Source organism: Corvus cornix, chromosome 11, assembly GCF_000738735.6.
Source record: "Corvus cornix cornix isolate S_Up_H32 chromosome 11, ASM73873v5, whole genome shotgun sequence".
Classification (NCBI taxonomy): Eukaryota; Metazoa; Chordata; class Aves; order Passeriformes; family Corvidae; genus Corvus; species Corvus cornix.
The window spans coordinates 4,364,630-4,385,235 of NC_046341.1; the positions used below are offsets into that span (position 1 = coordinate 4,364,630).

Consider the following 20,606-nt stretch of genomic DNA (forward strand, 5'->3'; position numbering starts at 1 on the left):
ACCTAATGAATGCCATGGCAAATATTTATTTACATTTCTGCTCTAAACTTGGCCTCCTGCATCCTCAAAGCGCTGCAGTGCTGTTTATTTCATTCTCTCCCAGTCAAGCCTGTCTCCCCTTCATTCGATGGAGGTGGAATGTCAGAGGAGGTCTCTTTGGGGAAGGCAAAGAGCACGTTACACTGCACCTGGGGAAGCACCTGAGTTTTAGGCACATCAGGTGCCCCGTAGGTCTATGTGGTTGACTAAAACAAGCATCAAACTCTTTTCCTTGGCTGAAGACAGATGATTTTCTGTCGCTCTCGTTCATGGCACATCCTGTACAGTACCATTTGCAGTCACGCGCTCCTGGGATGGCTGCCGCGCAGTCTCAGCCACGGGATTATGGCCATCCTCTGCTCTAGGGGTAATGGGACCATACAAATGCTCCTCAAGAGCTTCGCTGATTACAAGAAATGCACGGAGAGGTTCTATCACTAGTGCATGTTTTGTTTGACCCCTTATCTCATCCCAGATTTTGTGTCAAAAACACCTGTGATTAATTCCAGTAATTCCAGGAGGATTAATATCAAAAAGTAAGTCTCGAGAAATATAAAAGCAATTTTTGAAAAGCCAGTTAAAAAAATGTTCTAAATCTCCTGAAACAAATACTTTCTTGTTTTGTTGTTCAAGGATTCCTTTAACTTCTAGATATATTTCTTTCTGCGACTCAGAGAGCCACATTTCCCATGATTCTTCCATAGTCCAGAGAGAATATCCAAACCAAGGCAAGAAGAGAGAGATCTAGAGTGGTTTTTACTCACGAATTTTCTGTCCTTAGGGATTGGTGTCTTGCCCGCATTCCCCACCATTTGTTACAGTACGGATACTGCAACACGCGTATCAGACAACAAGGCCCGTGGAAAAGAAATACATATGGACTGATTCTTGGTAGATGTTTCAGAGATGTTTATTTCTCCAGCCGCATGGCCGGGCTCTGACGAGGAACTGAGGCAATCACGGGACCCGAGGGTCCTTGCCTGCGCAGGGGAACATGGAATGAGGCTGACCAGGGGCTAGGGAAACCCCATGTCTCCCCCCCCCAGGGCCCCTCTCCCAGGACCCCATGGCGGGGGGGGAGGGCCCCAACAGATATCCTGCTGTGAAACTACACTGGTGGCATGTGCTCACCTCCCAGGGTTTTCTTTTGCTTTCAAAATATCACTTTTTAAAGTTGCTTTTGTGCAGAATGCTGCTTGTAATAAATATGAAGAGTTTTATCTGTAATACTGTCATGTCCTCTTGACATCACGTGAAGCCTTGGTCCCAAAAGTTTAGATTATAGTTTGCAAAGGTTGATCGAACTTTTGTTTTCCAGTTTTGATACCAAATCCCTGATTTTTAGAAACCATTGAATTATCTCATCTTCTGTGGATTTTATTTTGAATTCAAAGACACAGATAAATCAGACTCAGAAAAAGTGGGTACTCAAAATTAGAGAGATTTTGGGACATTTTAGGCACCCTTGGATAAGCCAATTTCTGAAAAGGGAACAGGACTTGAGTCTTTCAACTTTTCATAAGCTAATCAGCACCTAATGGTGGCTTGTTTTGAGAAAGTCTTAACCTTTCTTTTTTCTACAAAGTCTTTAAAAGCCTATTCAGCTCAACTTTAAGACTGTTAAGGGAAGTGAATAATTTGTAAAATTCACTGACGAGATTGGAAATAATACCAAAAAAGGTTAGAGGTCATTCGTGTTAAATGGTAACACAACCTCTCCTTCTGCATCATTTTGGTCTCATTTGCCACAAAATATATGTGCAATAAAATGAGTTCTTGAGAAGGTGAGCAAAAAGTTAAGGAGTCAAAAAGCAATTTGCATATGAGCAAAACAGAGCTAGTAAGATGTCTTGGTTTCTAAAGAAGGAGAGGTTTAATAAAAAATATGCAATCGATATATGCAGTTAATTTGCAATGTACTTGAATTTACCGAGCTTTGTGACTAGCTCAAGTTAAAAATTAATTAATTAATCAATGTAATTAATTTTAATTTTAGAACTTTCCTGTTGGCTATTTAAAGATCCATCCAGCACAGTGTTACAGTTAGATCTTATCCACTAGATTGGGTGGCAAGCCACGAACATTTACTGGTACAAGTTTGTTCTCCAGTACTGTCTTGAATTTTTCTTTCAGTGTCTTCTCAACCTCTTCATCTGTAAGGGTTGTGATGGTCACCAGGTCCATGTCCTCCATGTAGTTGTACTTCATCTCAGTCAAGGTCCATCCAACTAAGGCAAGAAGCCCATTGGTGGTCTGGAGAGTGCAGATTGACTTCTTCCGAAGTATGTTGTCCGGAGACACTTGGAGGTATGTGTTTAGCTCTTGGAAGTCATCTATGTGTCTTGGCTCAAGAGTAAATCTATATATTTTTCTGATATTCCCCAGTTCTGGAGTATCAGGGAAGTCAGTATCACCTCGCTCAGGAATGTAATGCTTCCTTTTGACTTTCTCGAAGTACCAGGTGCCGTTGTCTTCCATGAGGCGGAAAATGCCGGGGACCTGGGGTTGGTCCTTCCCAGAAATCAGCATCAGTGGCTGCCACATCTGGTAGGCACCCCCAAACCCAGCATCTACTATGTAGGAATCGCCCTTGATCACCACCTTCAGGAGGATATGGTTCATCTCAGCAGTGTATCCATTCTCTGCTGGTTCATAGCTGTGTGCACCAAGAATACAGACGTCATACCCTAATTCTTGCAAGGCCCAAAACAGGAGGTGGTTGATTTCCAGGCACCACCCACCACGCTTCTTTCTCACAATCTTATTGTAAGTAGATTGCAAATCCAGTTTGATGGCCTCCCCGCAATGCATGCTGAGGTTCTCAAAAGGAATGGTCTGGATGTGATGCTGGAAAATGGCTGTCAGGGTTTGCAAGTCTGCATCCTTATGGGGCTGCTTGTAAGATATTCTTCCAAAATACTCCTGAATGTTCATTTTGCCTGTGTGAGCAGAAAAGTAGCCAGTTACTGCTGTGTGGCTGTCAAGGGGTTCACTCCTGTTTCTGTAGCACAGGTTAACCAGCCTGCAAATGTAGTCTGGCCGTTTTAATGAGGATCTAAAGGAATTTTAAGTATTTCTTTAAAAAAAGACAAGGACAGGAGCAGGTGGCAATAATGCTTTCCCTCTCTCAGGGGCTGCCTTCAAACCAGGTGGATGTCTTTCCCATGGGAAGACACAGCACATGCCATAACAGCATCTCTGACCACAGAGGAGGATCCCACATGACAAAAGTTTTCTAAAATCAAGAAACAACAGGTTTGCAAAAAAGCTGCCACACCATACCGGCATAAAAGTCACAGAAAGTTCTTACTGTTTCTTTTACTGTACCAGGTAAGCAATTCTTTCTCTATCCCACAGGTAATTTAACTGGAAGGTTTTGCATTCATGGATTCCGTTAACTGTGATTAACATCTCAGTGTGTCACCCTTTCAGACAGGTTTCCATGTGAAGTAGGTAGTTGTTTTCTTAATCTCTTAAATTTCCCTGGGGAGTTTAGACAAGGCTTTGGCTGTGAAAGGAAGGAACTTTAATTTTTCTAACCTAAGGGTCAAAGGAATCAATCTAAAAGTACATACAAGGCATACTCATAATCTTTTGGTTTCTTTGACCATCTTTTATGAACTAAAGGCTTTAGTTTCAGCTCAATTTATTGGAAATATTTAGTGTCTTTGTATCTCTGATCCCCTTTCCTTTCATTAGCAGAAAGACACTGGCACTGGCGCTGGTTGTGTGGCCTGGATACAAAAGGTTCCCTGTAAAACTTCTAATCCAGTGACTCATCTGGCCTCTGCAAGGATTTCTTTTGTCTTTAGTTTAGATTTAATTCAGCTTTTTTCCATGCAAGGATATTTGTTGTTCAGAACAATTCACAATCTGTTAAGGGCTGTGTTAATTTCCAACAAGTCTGAGGATTTCTTGCTTCCTGCAAATGGTTGAATGTTCCCTGGGAGGATTTTCCAAAAATCCTTTGATGTGGACGAGATGGGAGAAACTCCCTTCCACTGAATATTCTCAGGTTTGGTCCAACTGCTCTCCCCAGCAGTTTGACCCCATGTCCATGCCAGAAGCTTGTGAAAGTCCCACCTCAAATCCATAGATGGAAGTACCCCCACCCCAGCAGCTGAGCACATCCAATGGCCTAATCTCTAGACTTTAACCCCAGTCTTGATGCCAGCAGCACAACTCACATGACTTGGTTGTCTTGCTCCTCATCTGCACTGGTACCAACATTCAGACTGGCTAATGCAAACCCACAGGAAAATATGATAGAATAGAGGATTATCCCAATAAGGGAATTAGAAATAAACATTTTCACTTCAAAAGGACCCAAAGAGGCTACATGAATAAACAGTAATGTCTCTTTGATACTGCGTTTTACGGTTTTTTCCATCCCTTTTTTAGGACAAGGGCACTCATCTCTGGCAGGATCTCCTTGGAAACACTTGTAGAAAGCCATTTCCTTCCCAACACACAGTGCACGTGTTCACTGGCAGGCTCATCCTGTGGTCCTCTGCCTCATTTTTCTCTCTATTCCCACTTTCAGCAATTTTGCATAGGAAGATAGAAACATCTTTTCCCTATGAGGGTGTCGAGCTGAACCTCTGTGACCAGCAGGAGTCCAGAGGAGTCCATCAGCCTGGTGGGTCTGATATGCTTGGAATTTGCCTTCAAGCAAAACCAGATCAGTCCCTGCCCTGGGCCAGCAGCAGAAGACCTGATGCCCTCCCTGTAACTCATCTCCTGTGTCTGGGTGTCCCATCATATGGGGAAAGGGCAGGATAAAACCAGCTCCCCTCATCCAGCCACAAGCAACCTCCCCATGGAGAGCCCCCATGGGGTGCTGGCAATGAGGCTTCAGGAAAACACACTGGGAAAGCAGTTGGAGAAATTCCCTGCCTGTGCCTCAATTTCCCCAGCTGCCCCTTCTCCGGCCTTATCAATTTAAAGTCTGCTTCAGAGACAGCCTTGCAGTGGCTGACAAAATGTGCTCTGATCTCAATGAATACTTAAAGAGCTTTAAGCATAATAAAGCTGCACTACAACATCATTGACATTAGGGAGCATCCACATAAATCAGCGTTTACTCCCTCGCCTTCCTGGAGGCAGATTTTTTCCTTGGCACAGCCACTCCTGCTGTGTGAGAGACGAGGCTGCAGCAGTGAGCAAGACCTCTCCTGGGGGACAGTTTGCGTTCCAAATCTGAGTTGCCAAATATCCCGAGCCTCAGTCCGGATCTCAGCCTTGTTTACTTCTGCCCCTGCAGCAGCTTTGCTCAGCGTTCCTGCAGCTTCGTGGGTAGTGAGATTCAGATGTTAGTTCTGCCTGTCTGCACATGTCCCTCAGGAGCGCTGAGTCCTTTTGTAATTAGGCTGAACACTAGGATCAGTTCTTCTCTGCTAAAATCATGAGGGACTCCCAAGGCTGGATCCTCTTGCACATGCCTGTATTATTTGTTTGATTCTAAGGTACAGCGTGAATCAGTTGCTGCGTTTTTCATACACGGTGGCTCAGCATAAAAGGGTCAGTTTAATTCTCAAACACTCAATGTTGCACTTGGAAAACGCCCTTGCAGTGCAACACTCCCCATCAGCCCTGGGGTTCCTGTAGTTTGTGCTTTGCTAATACGCCTGCAGCACTGTGCACAGGGTATGCAGACTCAAGGGGGTGGGCTTTCCAAAGGGGCTGATGCAAAGCTACAGGATGAAGATCAGGCATGCAGCGCTTACCTTGCAGATGGTCAGCTCAGGCTTTCCACCCTGGCGTGTTCCAAAGTTCACAGGCAAGAGCTGCACTGGGAACTGCTGCTCTTAAAGGTCCAGGCTGCCTTTACTGCCTGTCAAGGACAGCCTTATCCTCCAGCAGAGCAGCCAAGGAGGGGAGAGAGTTTATTCTTTTACAGTAGTTTATATTCTGACGGTTTTATTGGTTTATTTGTGTTGGCATATGTGTGGAAAGTCCTGTCATTGTGTCAGGTGCTGTACGGAGAGCATGAAAATGGTCCAGTCCCCAGACTGATTACAATATTGAGGAGATATTAACTTTCCACGTTACTGAATGGGAACTGAAGCCCTCCAGGAGTGCAAAGCGTGGGTATCGTGAGCAACTTTTGTAAGTGGTTATAACCTATAAACCCATTCTCAACCCTTCAGTCCCAGGGGCTTCAATCTCTGGGGCACCTTGGTAGGTGCTCCCATGCTAAAGCAGCAAAGCAATCATGCAAATTTTGATGCAGATTTTACATTGTTGACATTGATATGGTCTGGATCCCTGCAGGAAGTGGCTTATCATAGACAGAGAGTAATACAGGGCAGAAAGTCACTGATTTATTGGTGGGGATGGCAACTGTTGAATTAATCACACCACACTGATCTATTCCTCGTGGCTGACACCAGCTCCTGCAAAGCAACAAGGTCAGATTTGCCAAGTCACATAGTTGTCTAAATTTCCCTGGGTTCGAAGAGAAGCCCTGTCCTTCAGCAGGGAACATGCTGCTCCCTAAGAACTCTGAGCTCCCTGAGCCTGCTGCGCCTTTAAGGATTTGCCTCCAAAGTTAGCGATAAGGAATAAACAAACTACTGCAATCTGAGATGAAAAGCCTCTGGGGTTTTTTTTGTTTGTTTGTTTTTTCCCCTTCCAACAGCAAGTTTCATTGTATTGCTCAGCAATAAATACACTGTGGGTGAGCAGGGCAAGAGGCAGGAGTGCTGAGCTGTGCCGTGGAGGAGCAGCACCCGGGCAGTGCCAGGCACACGCTCCGGGAGTTGAGTCAGCAGAAAGAAAAGTGGCTTTCCCTCTTCCTGCCCTCCACACACTGGATCTCAGGGGCAAGGGATGTAACGCCCTACTCTGGTCTCAAAGGTCTGTGATTTTATAGTTCTGTACCCCCTGAGCCTATGGAACAGCCCTTTTTAGGTGTTTCCTATGTTTGTTCCCTCAAAAGATGGGGATTCTTGGCTCTGCATGGATCTTCTCCTGCCCCACCGCTTTGCAAGACCTGCCTGGACTTTTATCTGCATCTCAGTGCTTTGTCCCTGCTGTCCCACTGAGTTTAGCTCCTTTAGCTCTCCCACTAACGTGGGGACCACAGAAAAACACAGATCATAAACAAGCCATATCCTGAGACAATTTCTTCTGACCATCTGTGTTGCAAGCTGCTCGTCCTCACCATAAGAAGCCCCTCTTTCTTTTACAACCACATTTCATTTCTCTTAGGATGGAGAGCCTCATGTGCTAAAAGGGACTATTGCACACCTGAAGCCAAGCACATGTGGGTGAATTTGACTCTAGGAAGACATGGGTTTCAGGAGCTTGCTGTGTCTCTATGAAATACATTTTGAATATGCAGAATAGCAGCAGCTTTTATTAAATCTAAATTGCTAGTTTTAGAAAGCTGCACATACTGCATAACAAGTGAAAAAGGTTCAGGGAGTTATTGTGTTTTTAAAAGCCTTAGCTGGAAAATATTAGCACGTACAAATAATCAGGATGACTTCAGTGATTAATGACATTTTTTTTAGTTTGGGAATACATGCTGTAATTTGGGGGGGAAAAAATCTGAATAATTCTAGTTCACAATGCTTGATTTTTTTTTTATTTAATTGTAATTCACTTATATAATTTGCTTAATTATAAGTGCATAGTTGTAATGCTTCCAAGATTTGTACATAAAGGAACAACAAGCATCTTCTCAAAGGGCAAAGTGGTCACATTTGAGTAATTTCTCCTACTAGAAATCTTAGCCGTTAGGTATGTGATTAAGATTCATCGTTTCTCCTTATATCAATACAATTAGTATCACTGCAAACACATCCTCAGTAGAAGAGATACGTTTCAGAAAAATAATTCTATGCATGTGTTTGGGTTCAGCTATAATAATTAATGTGCAATAACACCCGGAGTAGAGTCTGATGAGAGGAACATGTATTCCCAGCAGTCTGCTGCTGAGTGTGAGCAAACAAAATGCTCAGGAGATGCTTTCAGTTCAAAGAAATACTGCTCTTTGGTTCTGTCACTGAGAGAACAGGAGCTGTGCAAAGCCTGAAACAACACAGAGTTGTCACTAACGTTTTTTATCATCAGTTCTAGGTCGTAAATAGCCTGTCCTCAAGTACTCACATGGTGAATTCACAGAGGTGTGGGATGGCCTGACTGCCACATGAGAGGGTGTTGTGGATGTGAGAGCAAAAAGAACAGGCTTATGGCTTAACTGGAGAAACTCAGCACAGGATGTCTTTGTGGTTTTGGCTATTAAATTCCCAAAATAATATAGTATTCATTTAAGAAGCAGGTATGATTTTCCCCAGGTGGCAGCACCAGGTAATAAAGACAAAGACATACCGCTCCATCATTCTGCCCAGCTCCACTGGGTGTGTTTAGAAAAGCTTTTAAGAGATGAAAGGAGTAGGGAATGGGCAGAGTCTGCTTCCTGCTAAGCACAAACAGAAGGGCAATGATTTGATTGAGCTGGGCAGAAATTATTTGTACCCAAACCAAAAAGAGATGCAGGAATAGTTGTGAAAATCCATTTCTTTTCCAGGTTCGTGCTAGTATGTTCTGCCTTTCACTGGTGTAGATGGAAGGAGAAAGATTAACCTTTAGATGCTTGTCAGACAGAGAGGGAAGAGTTGCCTGTAATGCCACTGAATTGAATTGTAATTCAGGCAGTGAGTTAGAACAGAGACAACCTGCTTGTATTGACGGGTACAAATTTCTTGTCTAGTGTTATATTGAATTTCTCCTTCAGTGTTTTCTCCATTTCTTCATCTGCAATGATTCTGATTTCTACAAGATCCATATTGTCCCTATAATTGTACTTTATCTCTGTGAGTTTCCACCCCACCAGTGCCCGGATGCCGTCAGCAGTCTGCAGGCTGCAGATGGACTTGGTCACAAAGAGCGAGTCAGGTGCTGTCTGCAGGTGGGCATTGCAGCCCCTGAACTCCTCAATGTCTCGTGGCTGAAGGGTAAAGAGATAAACCCGACGGCAGACTTCATTTTCCACACTGTGGGAAGTGGAGGTGCTTTGATTGAGAACGCACTGCTTCCTTTTCACCTTCTCCAGGTACCAGGTCCCGCTCTCCTCCTGGAAACGAAAGACCCCGGGAGTCTGCGGCTGATCCGTCCCCGAAATCAGCTCCATTGGCTGCCATAGCTGGTAGGCCATCCCAAACCCCCCATCCACAATGTAGGATTTGCCATCAAGCTCCACTTGTAGCAGCAGATGGTCGATCTCATCTGGATAGGCGTCGAGCTCTGGGACATAAACTTTTGCTCCCAGAAGGGTGACGTCATAGCCAAGAGTTTTCAGGACCCAAGATAGAAGGTAGTTGTTTTCCATGCACCAGCCCCCACGTTTCTTCCTCACTATCTTGTTGTACGTTGCTTCCAGGTCCAGCTCAATGCTTTCCCCACAGTGGATGCTGAGGTTTTCAAAAGGGACAGCTTGGATGTGGTGCTGGAATATATCTGACATGGTAGCCAGGTCTGGCTTATTGTGGGAGCCCTGGTAAGAAATTCTGGCAAAATACTCCTGGATGTCCATGCTGCCTCTGAGAGAAAGGTGGGAAAAAATAATTGGCTATGTCAGAAGTGGTGGAAGGCTCTTCCCCGTCCCTTATAACGGGGCACTCAGAAGAGGAGCAGGATTTGACTAATGTCTGTATCAAAGGCAGCTGAGTAATAGTGCTGAGAGAAGCCAATGGGACGCTGCTGATGAGCACAAATGTTATTTTTATTTGCCTCTTTTACAGCTGTGACGAGAGGCTCCAGCTGTGCTAAGCACATTTCAGCAGAGTTCCTGCCCAGCAAAGCTACAAATCTCTGTAGGAAGGAACAAAAGCAGTAGCAGCGATGTTTCTCTGCTAGAAATTATAGGAACTGAGACTCTCCAGATCTGAACTGCTTTGCTCGTGGTTTGACTCAGCAAAGCAAAAGCAGAAAACAAACCCTCCCACTCTTGCAGAGTGATCCAGAGCCTCCTCTGCAACTAAATCTGAAGCAAATCTGTCCTGCCATGGTATTTCATTTGTTTAGGCAGCCTGGCACAAGCTGGTCTCACCTGCTCCTGCTCTCCATGCCGGAGATAGCAGACATGACCTGGAGTGCAGAAGGTTTTTTTAGGGCAGAAAAAGCTGTGGGAGGCTTTTTACTGCACCCACTGTGAGCTGCCTCCTCACAGCACAGTTTAGCTAATCACAGCCCTATCATAGCAACAGGAGGAAACCAAGGTTTGGGCCTGAACAACAAGGTTCAAGGGCGTCACATTTTCTGAGATCATTTTTTGGGATGCAGTTGCTCCTTCTGCTCATGGTCTTCCCACTGGTGGGTGGCTGCCCATGGGTAAGGGATCAGGCATTGCCCTCCTCTGGGATGGCAGAGGGCAAGGCTGTTTCACAAACACGGGGATGGAAAGCAGCTCGAGCCCTCACAGCCCTCGACAGAAGGAATGGGATTTTAATGGAGCCAAGGACTTTTGTTATTTCTCCCCAGACACTGCTAAATTTCAGACATCTGTAAATATGGAGCAGTGTTGTTCAGATTTTCGACCCAAAAAGGTCCAAAAATGCTTTCTGTTCCTGTATGCAACTCCCAAAGTAAAATCAAAGGGAAAATATCCAACTGTTCCAGCAGGACTATATTCCCAATCTGATGAAAAATGGCATACCCAAAATAGTATGGGAATTTTGGAAAGGTACTTTCAGTACATAAACAAAACAATGAAAATGAAAAATTTCCATTTGGTGTAATATCCTGGCAGAAGCAGAGGGTGCCATGGTTTGGGTCCCCACATGACCTTTAGGATAGAAGCTTTACAGAACTCTAACTATTGATTGCATCGTGGCCATCACCATGTCTCAACATCCGAGCAGGCCTGAGTGATCCATGATGGGGTTAAGAGCATCAGAGTCAGGAGATTATTTGTTCAACTTTTGGCTGTTCCCAGGATTTTCCTGGAACTACAACTCTATTCATTTCTGAAAACTTGGCACAAGCTTAGTTCTTGCCATGTGAATTTTAAACCAGCATCACCAGCAATGAGCTGTTTTTCCCTTTTTCTCCCTTCCTTTCCCTCCACCACAGCAAGCAGAACATGTGCAGTAACTTTTTACTTACAGGGAAAATGTTAGTGTGGGGTTTGTCTGTCTGTCCATCTCTGGAGGGTGTTTACAGGGCTGTTTTAATGGGGTTGCTGAAATGAGGCAGATGGCAGAAATGCTTGAGTTGCTTGAGGCTCACAACTGAGTAAATAAACCAGCATATCTACCACACTGAGCAGCTGAGCACTCCCTGCTCTGCCCTTGCACCATTTCTGCTGTTTGTCTCCAGACAGATTTAACTTCCTGCTTAGAGAGCGCTCAGCTACCAAGAGCCGGGGGTTAAGAAAAAGGCTTACCTGGAAAATCAGTGCAAGTGCCAGTGTACCTCCGGGGCTTGGGGGTGGTTCTAGGCTAAAGCAAGTGGCGTGGCTGGCTGTCCTCTACTTAGCACAGACAGGGCTTGAGGACTGCTCTCCAGCTGCTCTTCTGGGCAATGTCCTTTCCTTCAACTTGCTTTCTCACCCGCCTCTGTCAGATTGCAAGAGCTGAAAAAAAAAAAGGAAACAAAAAAAACAAACCAAAGGGTGGAGCGTGAGAGCTGGAATGAGCCAGCAAAGCCAGCAGCAGTGTAAACTGGGCTGTTGTTAGAGCAGAGGCTGCTTCACATTTTCACTTGTTTGATGCTGCCTGCAGGTGCCTGCTCAGGCTGTCACCAGAAGGGTTTTTGTTTCAGTAGTTTGTTGGATGCACCGGGGTGATGTAGTTTTTTTTTTTTTTCTCCCAGCCATTAGATTACTATTTGTTTGGAAACGTGGGGAAGGAAAGCTTGTGTGCATTCAGTCTGAGAAGGGTTTTGCACTCTTTCTGAAAAACAGCAAGATTTTAGCACAGTAACCTGCACCTGCAACCTGCTTACCCCAGTCTGCAGCACAGGAGCCTCAGTGCTGCCTTTGCTCTCTGTGATTTCCATGTGGTTTTTATTACAGCAAATTTCATTGAAGGTAAGGAAGCCCTGGGCCAGCAGTGTGTCTCCTTTGGCCTTTGCCCACAGGAATCACCTGCAGATGTCATTGATGGTGAAGATGCTCTTGACACAGTGATGACTACGGAGTACTAACACGTAGGAAGTTCCATCCTCTCAGTGCATTTCATATTGCTTTTGTATCTCCCAGTTTTGCTTGCATTTTGTCAAGACTCATTCATTCTCTGACATCTACAGCTGGATCTTCCCTGTTAGTTCCCCAACAGTAGTTCCAGTCCTTCACATTTAGTGTCAACGACAAGTTCCATTCAAACACTGATTTATTGGGATAATTAGCAGAGATAATAAATCAGATGAAACTAAGATGTCTCTGATAACCCATTACACAGCTCCACTCCCATATCAAAATTTGGCTCTTTATCATCCTGTAAGTGGCTGGTCTGTGACCCACAACAGAAAACCCATGCCCAAGCCAAGAGATGCTGAAAGGAAAGGAGAACCTGCTCTTGTCGGGCTCATCTGGGCAGATCCAAATCAGTACAAAGAGAAAGTTCATACTCCTGGCTGGATCTTGCTGACATGGAATAATTCCTTCTCTTCCCCCAGACCCTCATTTTCACAGGGAGAAGCCAAAAGATCCCAGTCCTGATGGGAACCATCCTGAAATTCCATGGACCCATCTCTGTACAACATGTGAGGAGACCCATCCATGCTTCTTGTCCAGAGTTATTTGGGACCACAGATGGTGCCAGAACTGAATGCTTGCCATGTTCCCTTGTGTGAACTGGCTCAGGGTCTTTTCCAGAGAACTTTGGGGTCCTTTTTAAATACACGTGTTCTCTAACCCAGTAGGAGCAAAACCCATTTTCCCTGGTACTTTGATACTCAGGTTTTTCAACTCCTCTCCCTAAAACCTATCTGATATTGAGCATTTTCTTCTGTTGTCTTTCAAATTCTCATCCCAACATAGTGTCCTGCATCACTCTCCATTTTCTTCATGCAAATTTTACAGCCAAGCCACTGAAACCACGAGCTCCCACCCTCCCCAGGTGTGCCCAAGGCCAGTACAGGGCAAAGATCAGTCAGGGAGTGCTAAAGGTAAGGACAGGCTGATCTTGATCCCCAAGCCTTGCTGGAATCTGTTCAGTGCCGTGCCAGATCATCAGGGCTAATTCCAGGTGGGGCAATACACTGCAATCACAGCTGTGAGTAATGGTGACAACATGCCATCACCTGTCCCCAGGAGCCACCAAGGGCAGAGCCCAGCTCGGGCCTGCTGGGATGGGGAACACGACCACAGGGTGAACGTGCAAATGGGAATGTCCTTGGAAAGGACACTGCTGTCCACCTGGACACTGAAACGCCATTTCCCAACCTTGGCAGGAGCTGGAGCTGGCTGAGCTTTTTCCAGAAGATCCTCATTGTAATTGCACTCACTTTTATATAAATTTAAACTGCTGACAACATTAAATTTAATACTTAAGTCCTTCTCTCACCCTAACTCTCCCGAGAGGCCTCATCAAATAGCCCTCCCTCCCTGCTTTAATGGAGTATTAGATGCTGCAATATTTGCTTGGGGAAATAAAAGCATTGGGTGACCTATTTGAGGTAAAAGTCAAGTGTCTGCTCCCTTCTATAATCACCTCTCTGGCACATTGTATAAAAAAGCAAGGTATTATATTATATTATATTATATTATATTACATTATATTATATTTACTATACTTACTATATTTTGTTACATTATGCTTAATATACAAACTATATACATATATAAAAAGAGAGACTTTTAAAGGAATAATGCAATTGAGGTGTTTTAAATGGAATTAGTATAAAATCTTATGCTCTTACACAAGGTCAGATCCTACTGATATAATATTATAATATATTTACTATACTTACTATATTTTGTTATATTATGCTTAATATACAAACTATATATAAATAAGAAGAGAGACTTTTAAAGGAATAACGCAATTGAGGTGTTTTAAATGGAATTAGTATAAAATCTTATACTCTTACACAAGGTCAGATTCCTACTTTCCTGGGAAAGGAAACACTGCACACCCAAAGCCAAGTGTCTGGCTCTTGCCTTTCATTTCCAAAGGGAATTTAATAGATGCAGGCTGCCCTAATCCAAGACTGGTAATAATATTCACACCTATAAACATATTCATAGTGGCAGAACTCCCTCATGCTTGACATTCATTGTCTTCCTTACATAATTCCAGATATCAAAGCTGTGGCTCCATATCTTTCTGGATTTGTATCCTCAGCATCCACCATGTGCAGTCAGGTGTTGTCCATCCCACCAGCCAAAGGATGAGCCTGCAGCTCCAGTAGAAACTTTTCCCCCTGGGACTACAGAAGGGAACAGCTGTGCTGGACATTTCTTGGCTTTTTCTCAGTGAAGAAGAGACCAAATCTCGCTTTTAGTGTTTCCTCTATCTGATGCATCTTTCTGAGGGCTGGTCGGTGTCAAAAGTTATCTCCTCTGCTTATTTTACCCTGCCAAGATGAGGTTTTTCACACAAACCAACTCTGAGGGTGTCAACGCAGACCGAGGAGACCACGTTGGTCTTCCAGCTCTGAGGGTTTCAGCATAAATCTCTTACATGTAAATGGTCGTAATTCAGTTGAATTCCATTACAAGGGGAACAACATGGCTTTATCTCACTGAGGTTTTGAAGGAAAAATAGAATGGCTTTGGGCTTTCTCCTCAAAAAATCTCCTCTAAAACCAAACTGTTGCTTCAGTGCAAAAACTCTGATGGACTTCAGTGGGAATCTGGATCAGTCATGGTTCAGGCAATCAGCCTGGAAGCTTGCAAAGCAGGAACAATTACACGAGTTCTGTCATTCCTATTACTCAGGTTTTATATTTTTTATTGGAGGTAGGGTGGGGAAGAAAACCTTTTATCTCGGTGAAGAGTGGGAAACAGAATGTTACAGTGACAGCAAAGGGGAATAAAAGCAACTGTGCCTTTGAGAAACACATTTTCATTACAATGTACTAACACACATCACAGAAATAATATATGTTTGTGATGACAAAGTATTCCCACCACTCCACTGCTGAGCTTGGTGTACAACTGGGGAAAAGAAAGGAGAGATGCTCTGGATTAAAAATGCTCTACCTTTACTGGGATTTTATTGGCTTTCTGCCCTGCAGTGCGCTCGGGGGGGCACTCGTGCGACTCCCCAGTGGCACTGCAGGGACTTGTGCGCACTTAAATACCCTTTTCACAGATTTCTTCTGCCTGCCCTTTATGTTTACAGCTGGTATGGACAGCACAAAGCGATGGGTACCATGTAGAGGTGCATGGAAAAGAAGAGAGGTGAAGTTTTCACACCTGGAGCAGGAGGGGAGCAAAAGGAGCTGGAGGAATTGCCCATGGATTTGCTGCCTGACACATTGCACTGTGGTACCTGAGGAGGGATGGGAGGAGAAATGAGTCCTCCAGGAGTTTGGGAGGGGCTGAAAACTGGGAAGCAGATTTGAGATGTGGTCAGTGCAGGGAGTCATATTTTGGAGTGCAGCATGGGGAAAGAAATTCCATGTAAATTGTCATGTCATAGCTGGTGGGATCTAAAATCACTTCTGCATTGGGAGCTGAGTGAATCTTGTTAAAAAAAAAATTCAAGTTGCTCAATCTAGTCAGAAATCCAGCATCCAGGAATCCAGCTATGCCAGGAAGCATCCCTTTCCCAAAAACCAGCTCCACACCTGCTGTGCTGACCCACATATTACCCACAATATTATTACTTTTTTCCTAGCAAGAAGCAATTTGATCCTTGATCATACAAACTATTGAATGGCCTTTGCTGTGAGATGATGAACCTGATTAATTAATACATCATCCCTGGGCATTTTCATCCCATAAGGTAAAAGGCAACTCATTTCCTCGCAGTGGTCATGGTACTTCTTTTCCTCATCACACTGTTGCAAATTGATGCCACACCCAGAGCAGTGTTTCCTCACAGGCAGATGCTGAGGATTCTGTCATGATGGAAGATTGTCATCCGTCTTCCAAACCCATATTTAACAGGAGTTGTGGTGTGAAATTCTGGTCAAACAGTCCTTGAAAAGTAACCACCTGCTTTTTAAGCATCTGGAGGCACATCTCTTCTGCTCATCTATTTAAAATAAATAGAGCTGTCATGGAGAAAAGCCTGTGGTTCAGCCACATCCCTCTGAGACCAAACCAAGCACTAGATTTGTCAATTCACACTAATGCTATTTTTAATTGCTTTCTCAGCAGTTGTGCTGGGACCTGCCCAGCGCCAGGCACTGCACCTTGTGTTCCAGTGCAGCCCCTGCCATCCCCTGGGCCCCACAAACAGACTCAAACGTGATGTTGACAAATACATTGTTGTCTCTGGGGCTGCAGGCTGAGACCTTGAACACGGGGTGGTGATGGAATAAAGTGCCTTCAACTCAGGATAGCTTTCTGCTAAAATATCGGAGCTGTGCAAACCCTTTGGGAAATTTCCAAGATGCAGCAGGACTCAGCAGCCAGCCAGGCCAGCAAAGCATCTGCAATGTCTTTTTCCTCATTTTCCAGCTTTCATGAGTGGCACCAGGTGCTCTCCAGCTCTGCAGGGAAGATGGAGTGAGCAGGTCTGTAAATCCTTCAGCGAGTGAACACCATCCCCTTCATCCCCCATGAAAGCACTAAGCAACCTCACCAAATCATTTGTCTTTTGCCAGTTTGCAATTATTCCTCTAATTCCTGTCTATGTCAGCATAGCTAATGAATTTCCAGACAGCGTTGTATCAAAATCTTTACTGAAATGCAGCACCTGAAGTCCCACTACACATTTCTTCCTTCTAGAAAATCTCGTACCTAATCATAGAAACCCAGTAGTTAATTTGTGCTACCATTTCTAATAAACTCCCATTCTGTGGTTATTGCTCACAACAGTCAGAGGCAGCCAATAGCATCTGATGTGCCTGAATCTGTCTCTCCTCTTACTCATCTATCTGAGGGATATTCTCCAGCGGCATCCAAAATCAGACAGTGAGAATGTATATTCTGCTTTCAGCTAATAATTGAGAGACTAAACCTGCCTGGCTTCTGGGTACTCAAGGGAAGGGCTTGGAAATTGGCTGAGGGCTTCCTTCTCAACTTTTGTCAGAGGAGCTCCTGAATGTTTCATCACACAAAAATTTGCCTGCATATTTATGTGGTCACAAAGATTCCTGGGTTAAATCTGCAAAATCAATTCACCAACTGCAGCAGTTCTCTGTCCCTGTTATAACTCCAGCTAATCCGTCTGATTGGGTTTTCATCACTCTGCACAATGAAAACATAAATAGACAATGTCCTGCCCCATCCTCTTTGGAGAAAGAGTTTTTCTTAAGCCTTTGCTAATTAATGTACCATTAATGGGGTTCAGCCCCAGCAGGCTGCTTGGGCAGGACAGCAGAATTGAAGCCCAGCCTGGCCAAATGGGCCAGACTGCCTGGCTGATACTCACAACCAAAAGAAAAATCTTTTTTTTTAAACTGCCATCAGTCAATCAGTAACCTGAAGTGGAAAACACTCAATCAACATCACAAAACCAGCTAGTTCCTACTGCTGCCAAGCACAAACCCAAATCCTGCTTTGGTTCAAGATGCAAACCTGAATCATAACTCTGATACCCAGCTGGCATTCCCTCTTTATTTCCTTTTTCCCTCGGTGTCTGTCTGGCACTGAGGCAGAGCTGCTGCCACACCACATATTCTAGCCACAGAATAGGGTTCATTTTGCTTTCCCCTCTCTGGGGACTAGCTCATACTCTGGAAGCTGCACATCATTTTATTAGTTCTATTCCCAGTCTCCAAAACGTCAAGTTTCTTTTATATGAATGTGCTGCAATTTAGTACCATCAGCAAACTCTGCTGAAGCAGGGAGAAATGCAGACCTAGGAAAGATCCCTGCAGAAATCATCCCCCAGCCCTTCCACAGCTGCGGCACTTTGCTCTCTGTCAGCCCTGCAGCACTTTGATTCACATCATCTGCCCTCACTTGTAGCCCACCTCTTTCCCTGGCTTCTGATTTTTTTGTGCTATGTGTTTAAAATGCTGGTTTTTGGTTTTTGTATGTGTTTATTGTTTCCACTGGTAGCACCTTTGTGAAACATTAGTGATCACTAGATGTCACTGTGATTTTACTCCACCTCCAGCCCTACTGAACCGTCATGATCCCTGGCCTCTAGAGAGCTTTAAAATCCTTCTGAAGATTTTTTAGTGATCAGAAAACTGCCCAGCTGCTATGCCAACAGAGGGTTTCCTGGGCTGGGAGGGGAGAACCAGCTTTGGCTGAGTTTTTTGGGGCAGTTGTTGGCTCTGGTGTGTGAATAATGCAAAACCAGGCAGCTTTGGAGGCAAACACACACGTGTGTGTACACATGTCATGTGTGGCTGCACACCCGGGTTTGTGCTCAACACGTGAAAGTCCTGTTAGTTCTGTGTGAGTTATTGAATCCCTCTGGTGTGTGCCTGCAGCAAATGGTGTGTGCAGCCCCCCAGAGCTCTGGCTGTGTGTGGGTCACCGGGGCTGGGATGTCCATAAAGCTCTTCTGCAGATATCCCTGTAGCTTTGATGACCAAATGCCTTTAAAATTTTGTTGTTGTTCCTTAATAATCACCTCACTTCTCTCCCAAACACAGAGCCCAGGTTCCCTCATTATCATCTAAGCACTTCCATCTCCTTTCTTTCCATCCCATCATCCCATTCCTACTGTAACTTCAATTAATGGCACAGGTTTTATAACTCAGAGAACTCTATAAAAGTATCTTGCCTCTTTTCCTTATCTTAAAAGATTTTATAGAATACAATTTCTTCAAGGCCAATGCAAATCTACACTCCCTATTTCCTGAATTGTTGATTTCTCCATTGTACTCAGCCTTCGGGATATGGCAATTTAAATATTATAGACCACACTCCTGCATGGGCAACACATGGGATTTAGTCTTTTATTTTTTTAATTGGAAAAAATCCACTGCTGAAATTAGTGGAAATGCCTGCTTAAAAATCATTTGTCTCCATCTGATGACATTATCCAGATCAGCAGAATAAGACTTCACTCTGCACTCCAGTCCCACTGGGGAATATGCCAAAATCAGGTCTTTCAAGAAAAATCAGTTACCGGGTGTGCAGCGCTGGCAGCTGAGCCCGAGGAACCAAAGCTCTTTGCTGGCATCTTTTGGTGAGCAGGGAGAAAGGACCAAGGGACACGGCTGTGTCCATGTCCCTGCAGTGGCAGGGGATGGGTGGCAGAGCCTGGCCACGTCCAGGAGAGCTTCAGAGCCAGGAGAATGAATGTTCTGTGAAGCAGTTACAGGCAGTCAGGATGGTGTGAGAGCTGCTGGGGGGTGTGTGCTGGGTAGAAGCCAGCTGAGATTTCTGTAACAATTTCTTGCCCTTTGAACTCATCCATGTTGACTTTGTCTCCTTCTGCTCTGGGGTCAGCAGGATTTTAAAGGCTCTTGAGTGCTGCCAAGCAAGGGATGGGGTGCCTGGGCAGGGGGTAATGCCACAGATAAAGACACCTTCTGGCTTGCTACTTTCACCCAAATTACATGGCCTGTCCACATCTAGAAATCCCAACACCTTGGCTGCTCAGATACATCTGGTATCAACACCATTTCAGTTTTGATGAGCCATCCAGGATTCATTAAAGAGAGCCTAAATGAGCAGTAATGCTTCTGGACAAGCATTTTATTTTTCTGTGGAGCCACCAGAGGATATTTGTTGGTCATGACATCAAACACCTTTTGTCTTCTGTGTCAGCCACAGCCTAAAAAGATCTCAATTTCCTTTGAATACTGTTAATTAGTTGAAGTGACACCATTACCTCTTCAGAAACTCTCCTCCATGTCTCAACAACACACAACCACGTTTTGTCTGATGAGTAACAGCAACAGACAAATTCAAAGGTAAGGAAAGAGGCTATTAAAAGTTTTGCAGCTGAATTTAGGCAAAATGTTAGGATTGTGCTGCTCAATTCACTCTGACTGGCACTTTATGCAAGTGGCCTTGAATGAAATTATAGCCTCCATCAACATGACTTGGAACCTTGTTACCTCATTACAACCACATCTCTGTTAGATTAGTGCCCAGCAGACAAAAGTCCTTGTTGATTGGAGACTCATTAGCCCTGGGAAAAAGCTGATATAGAGCCACTGGTGCTTTACCTGGGGCAGGAGGAGTGGGTGTGGGGTGTGCTGGATGCAGCACCTGGCCTTTGCACTCACCCGTTGCCACGCTCAGGGTCCTGAGGGCCAATGTCCATGGTGGGCACATGAAATCATGCCAGCTCTCATCGCATTCCTCTGCCAGGAGCAGCACTGGAAGGTCTTTCCTTGAGATAACTGGTAAAAAAGGTAAGGAGTGACAGAGAAAACAAAGGTCTAAAGCAACTAAGTAATGAAAATATTGACTTCAATGTAATAACTCAATCAGGAACCCTTTCAACAAAACCATTGTCAGTCCGAAGGGAGGGGTTGCATATTAAGAGTTAGCCCACATTTTGTTTCATTTCATCAGCTGGAAAACAGAT

General features: G+C 44.5%; 2 protein-coding genes across 4 annotated transcripts; both read right to left on the reverse strand.

Moving 5' to 3' along the window:
• Nucleotides 1-1,054: 1,054 nt before the first annotated feature.
• LOC104691827 (arylamine N-acetyltransferase, liver isozyme-like) lies at nt 1,055-11,515 on the reverse strand. 3 transcript variants are annotated; one of them, XM_010403500.4, is made up of 2 exons: nt 11,432-11,515; nt 1,055-2,978 (listed from the first exon to the last, which is right to left on the reverse strand). In XM_010403500.4, the coding sequence occupies exon 2, from the start codon at nt 2,971-2,973 to the stop codon at nt 2,083-2,085; it is 891 nt and encodes a 296-aa protein (XP_010401802.1). In that variant the 5' UTR covers nt 2,974-2,978; nt 11,432-11,515; the 3' UTR covers nt 1,055-2,082. The 3 variants fall into 3 exon arrangements, with proteins under 3 accessions (XP_010401802.1, XP_020439286.1, XP_019143894.1); XM_020583697.2 differs by lacking the exon at nt 11,432-11,515 and adding an exon at nt 5,766-5,847; XM_019288349.3 differs by lacking the exon at nt 11,432-11,515 and adding an exon at nt 3,350-3,436.
• On the reverse strand, nt 7,608-11,570 carry LOC104691828 (arylamine N-acetyltransferase, pineal gland isozyme NAT-3). The gene is made up of 2 exons (XM_010403501.3): nt 11,432-11,570; nt 7,608-9,587 (listed from the first exon to the last, which is right to left on the reverse strand). Exon 2 carries the CDS (start codon nt 9,578-9,580, stop codon nt 8,708-8,710), a length of 873 nt encoding a protein of 290 aa, XP_010401803.1. The 5' UTR covers nt 9,581-9,587; nt 11,432-11,570; the 3' UTR covers nt 7,608-8,707.
• Between the last annotated feature and the right edge of the window lie 9,036 nt (nt 11,571-20,606).

Bases quoted from the DNA above. Each gene is read 5' to 3' on its own strand.
- LOC104691827 (XM_010403500.4), bottom strand. From the start codon at position 2,973: ATGAACATTCAGGAGTATTTTGGAAGAATATCTTACAAGCAGCCCCAT.
- LOC104691828 (XM_010403501.3), bottom strand. From the start codon at position 9,580: ATGGACATCCAGGAGTATTTTGCCAGAATTTCTTACCAGGGCTCCCAC.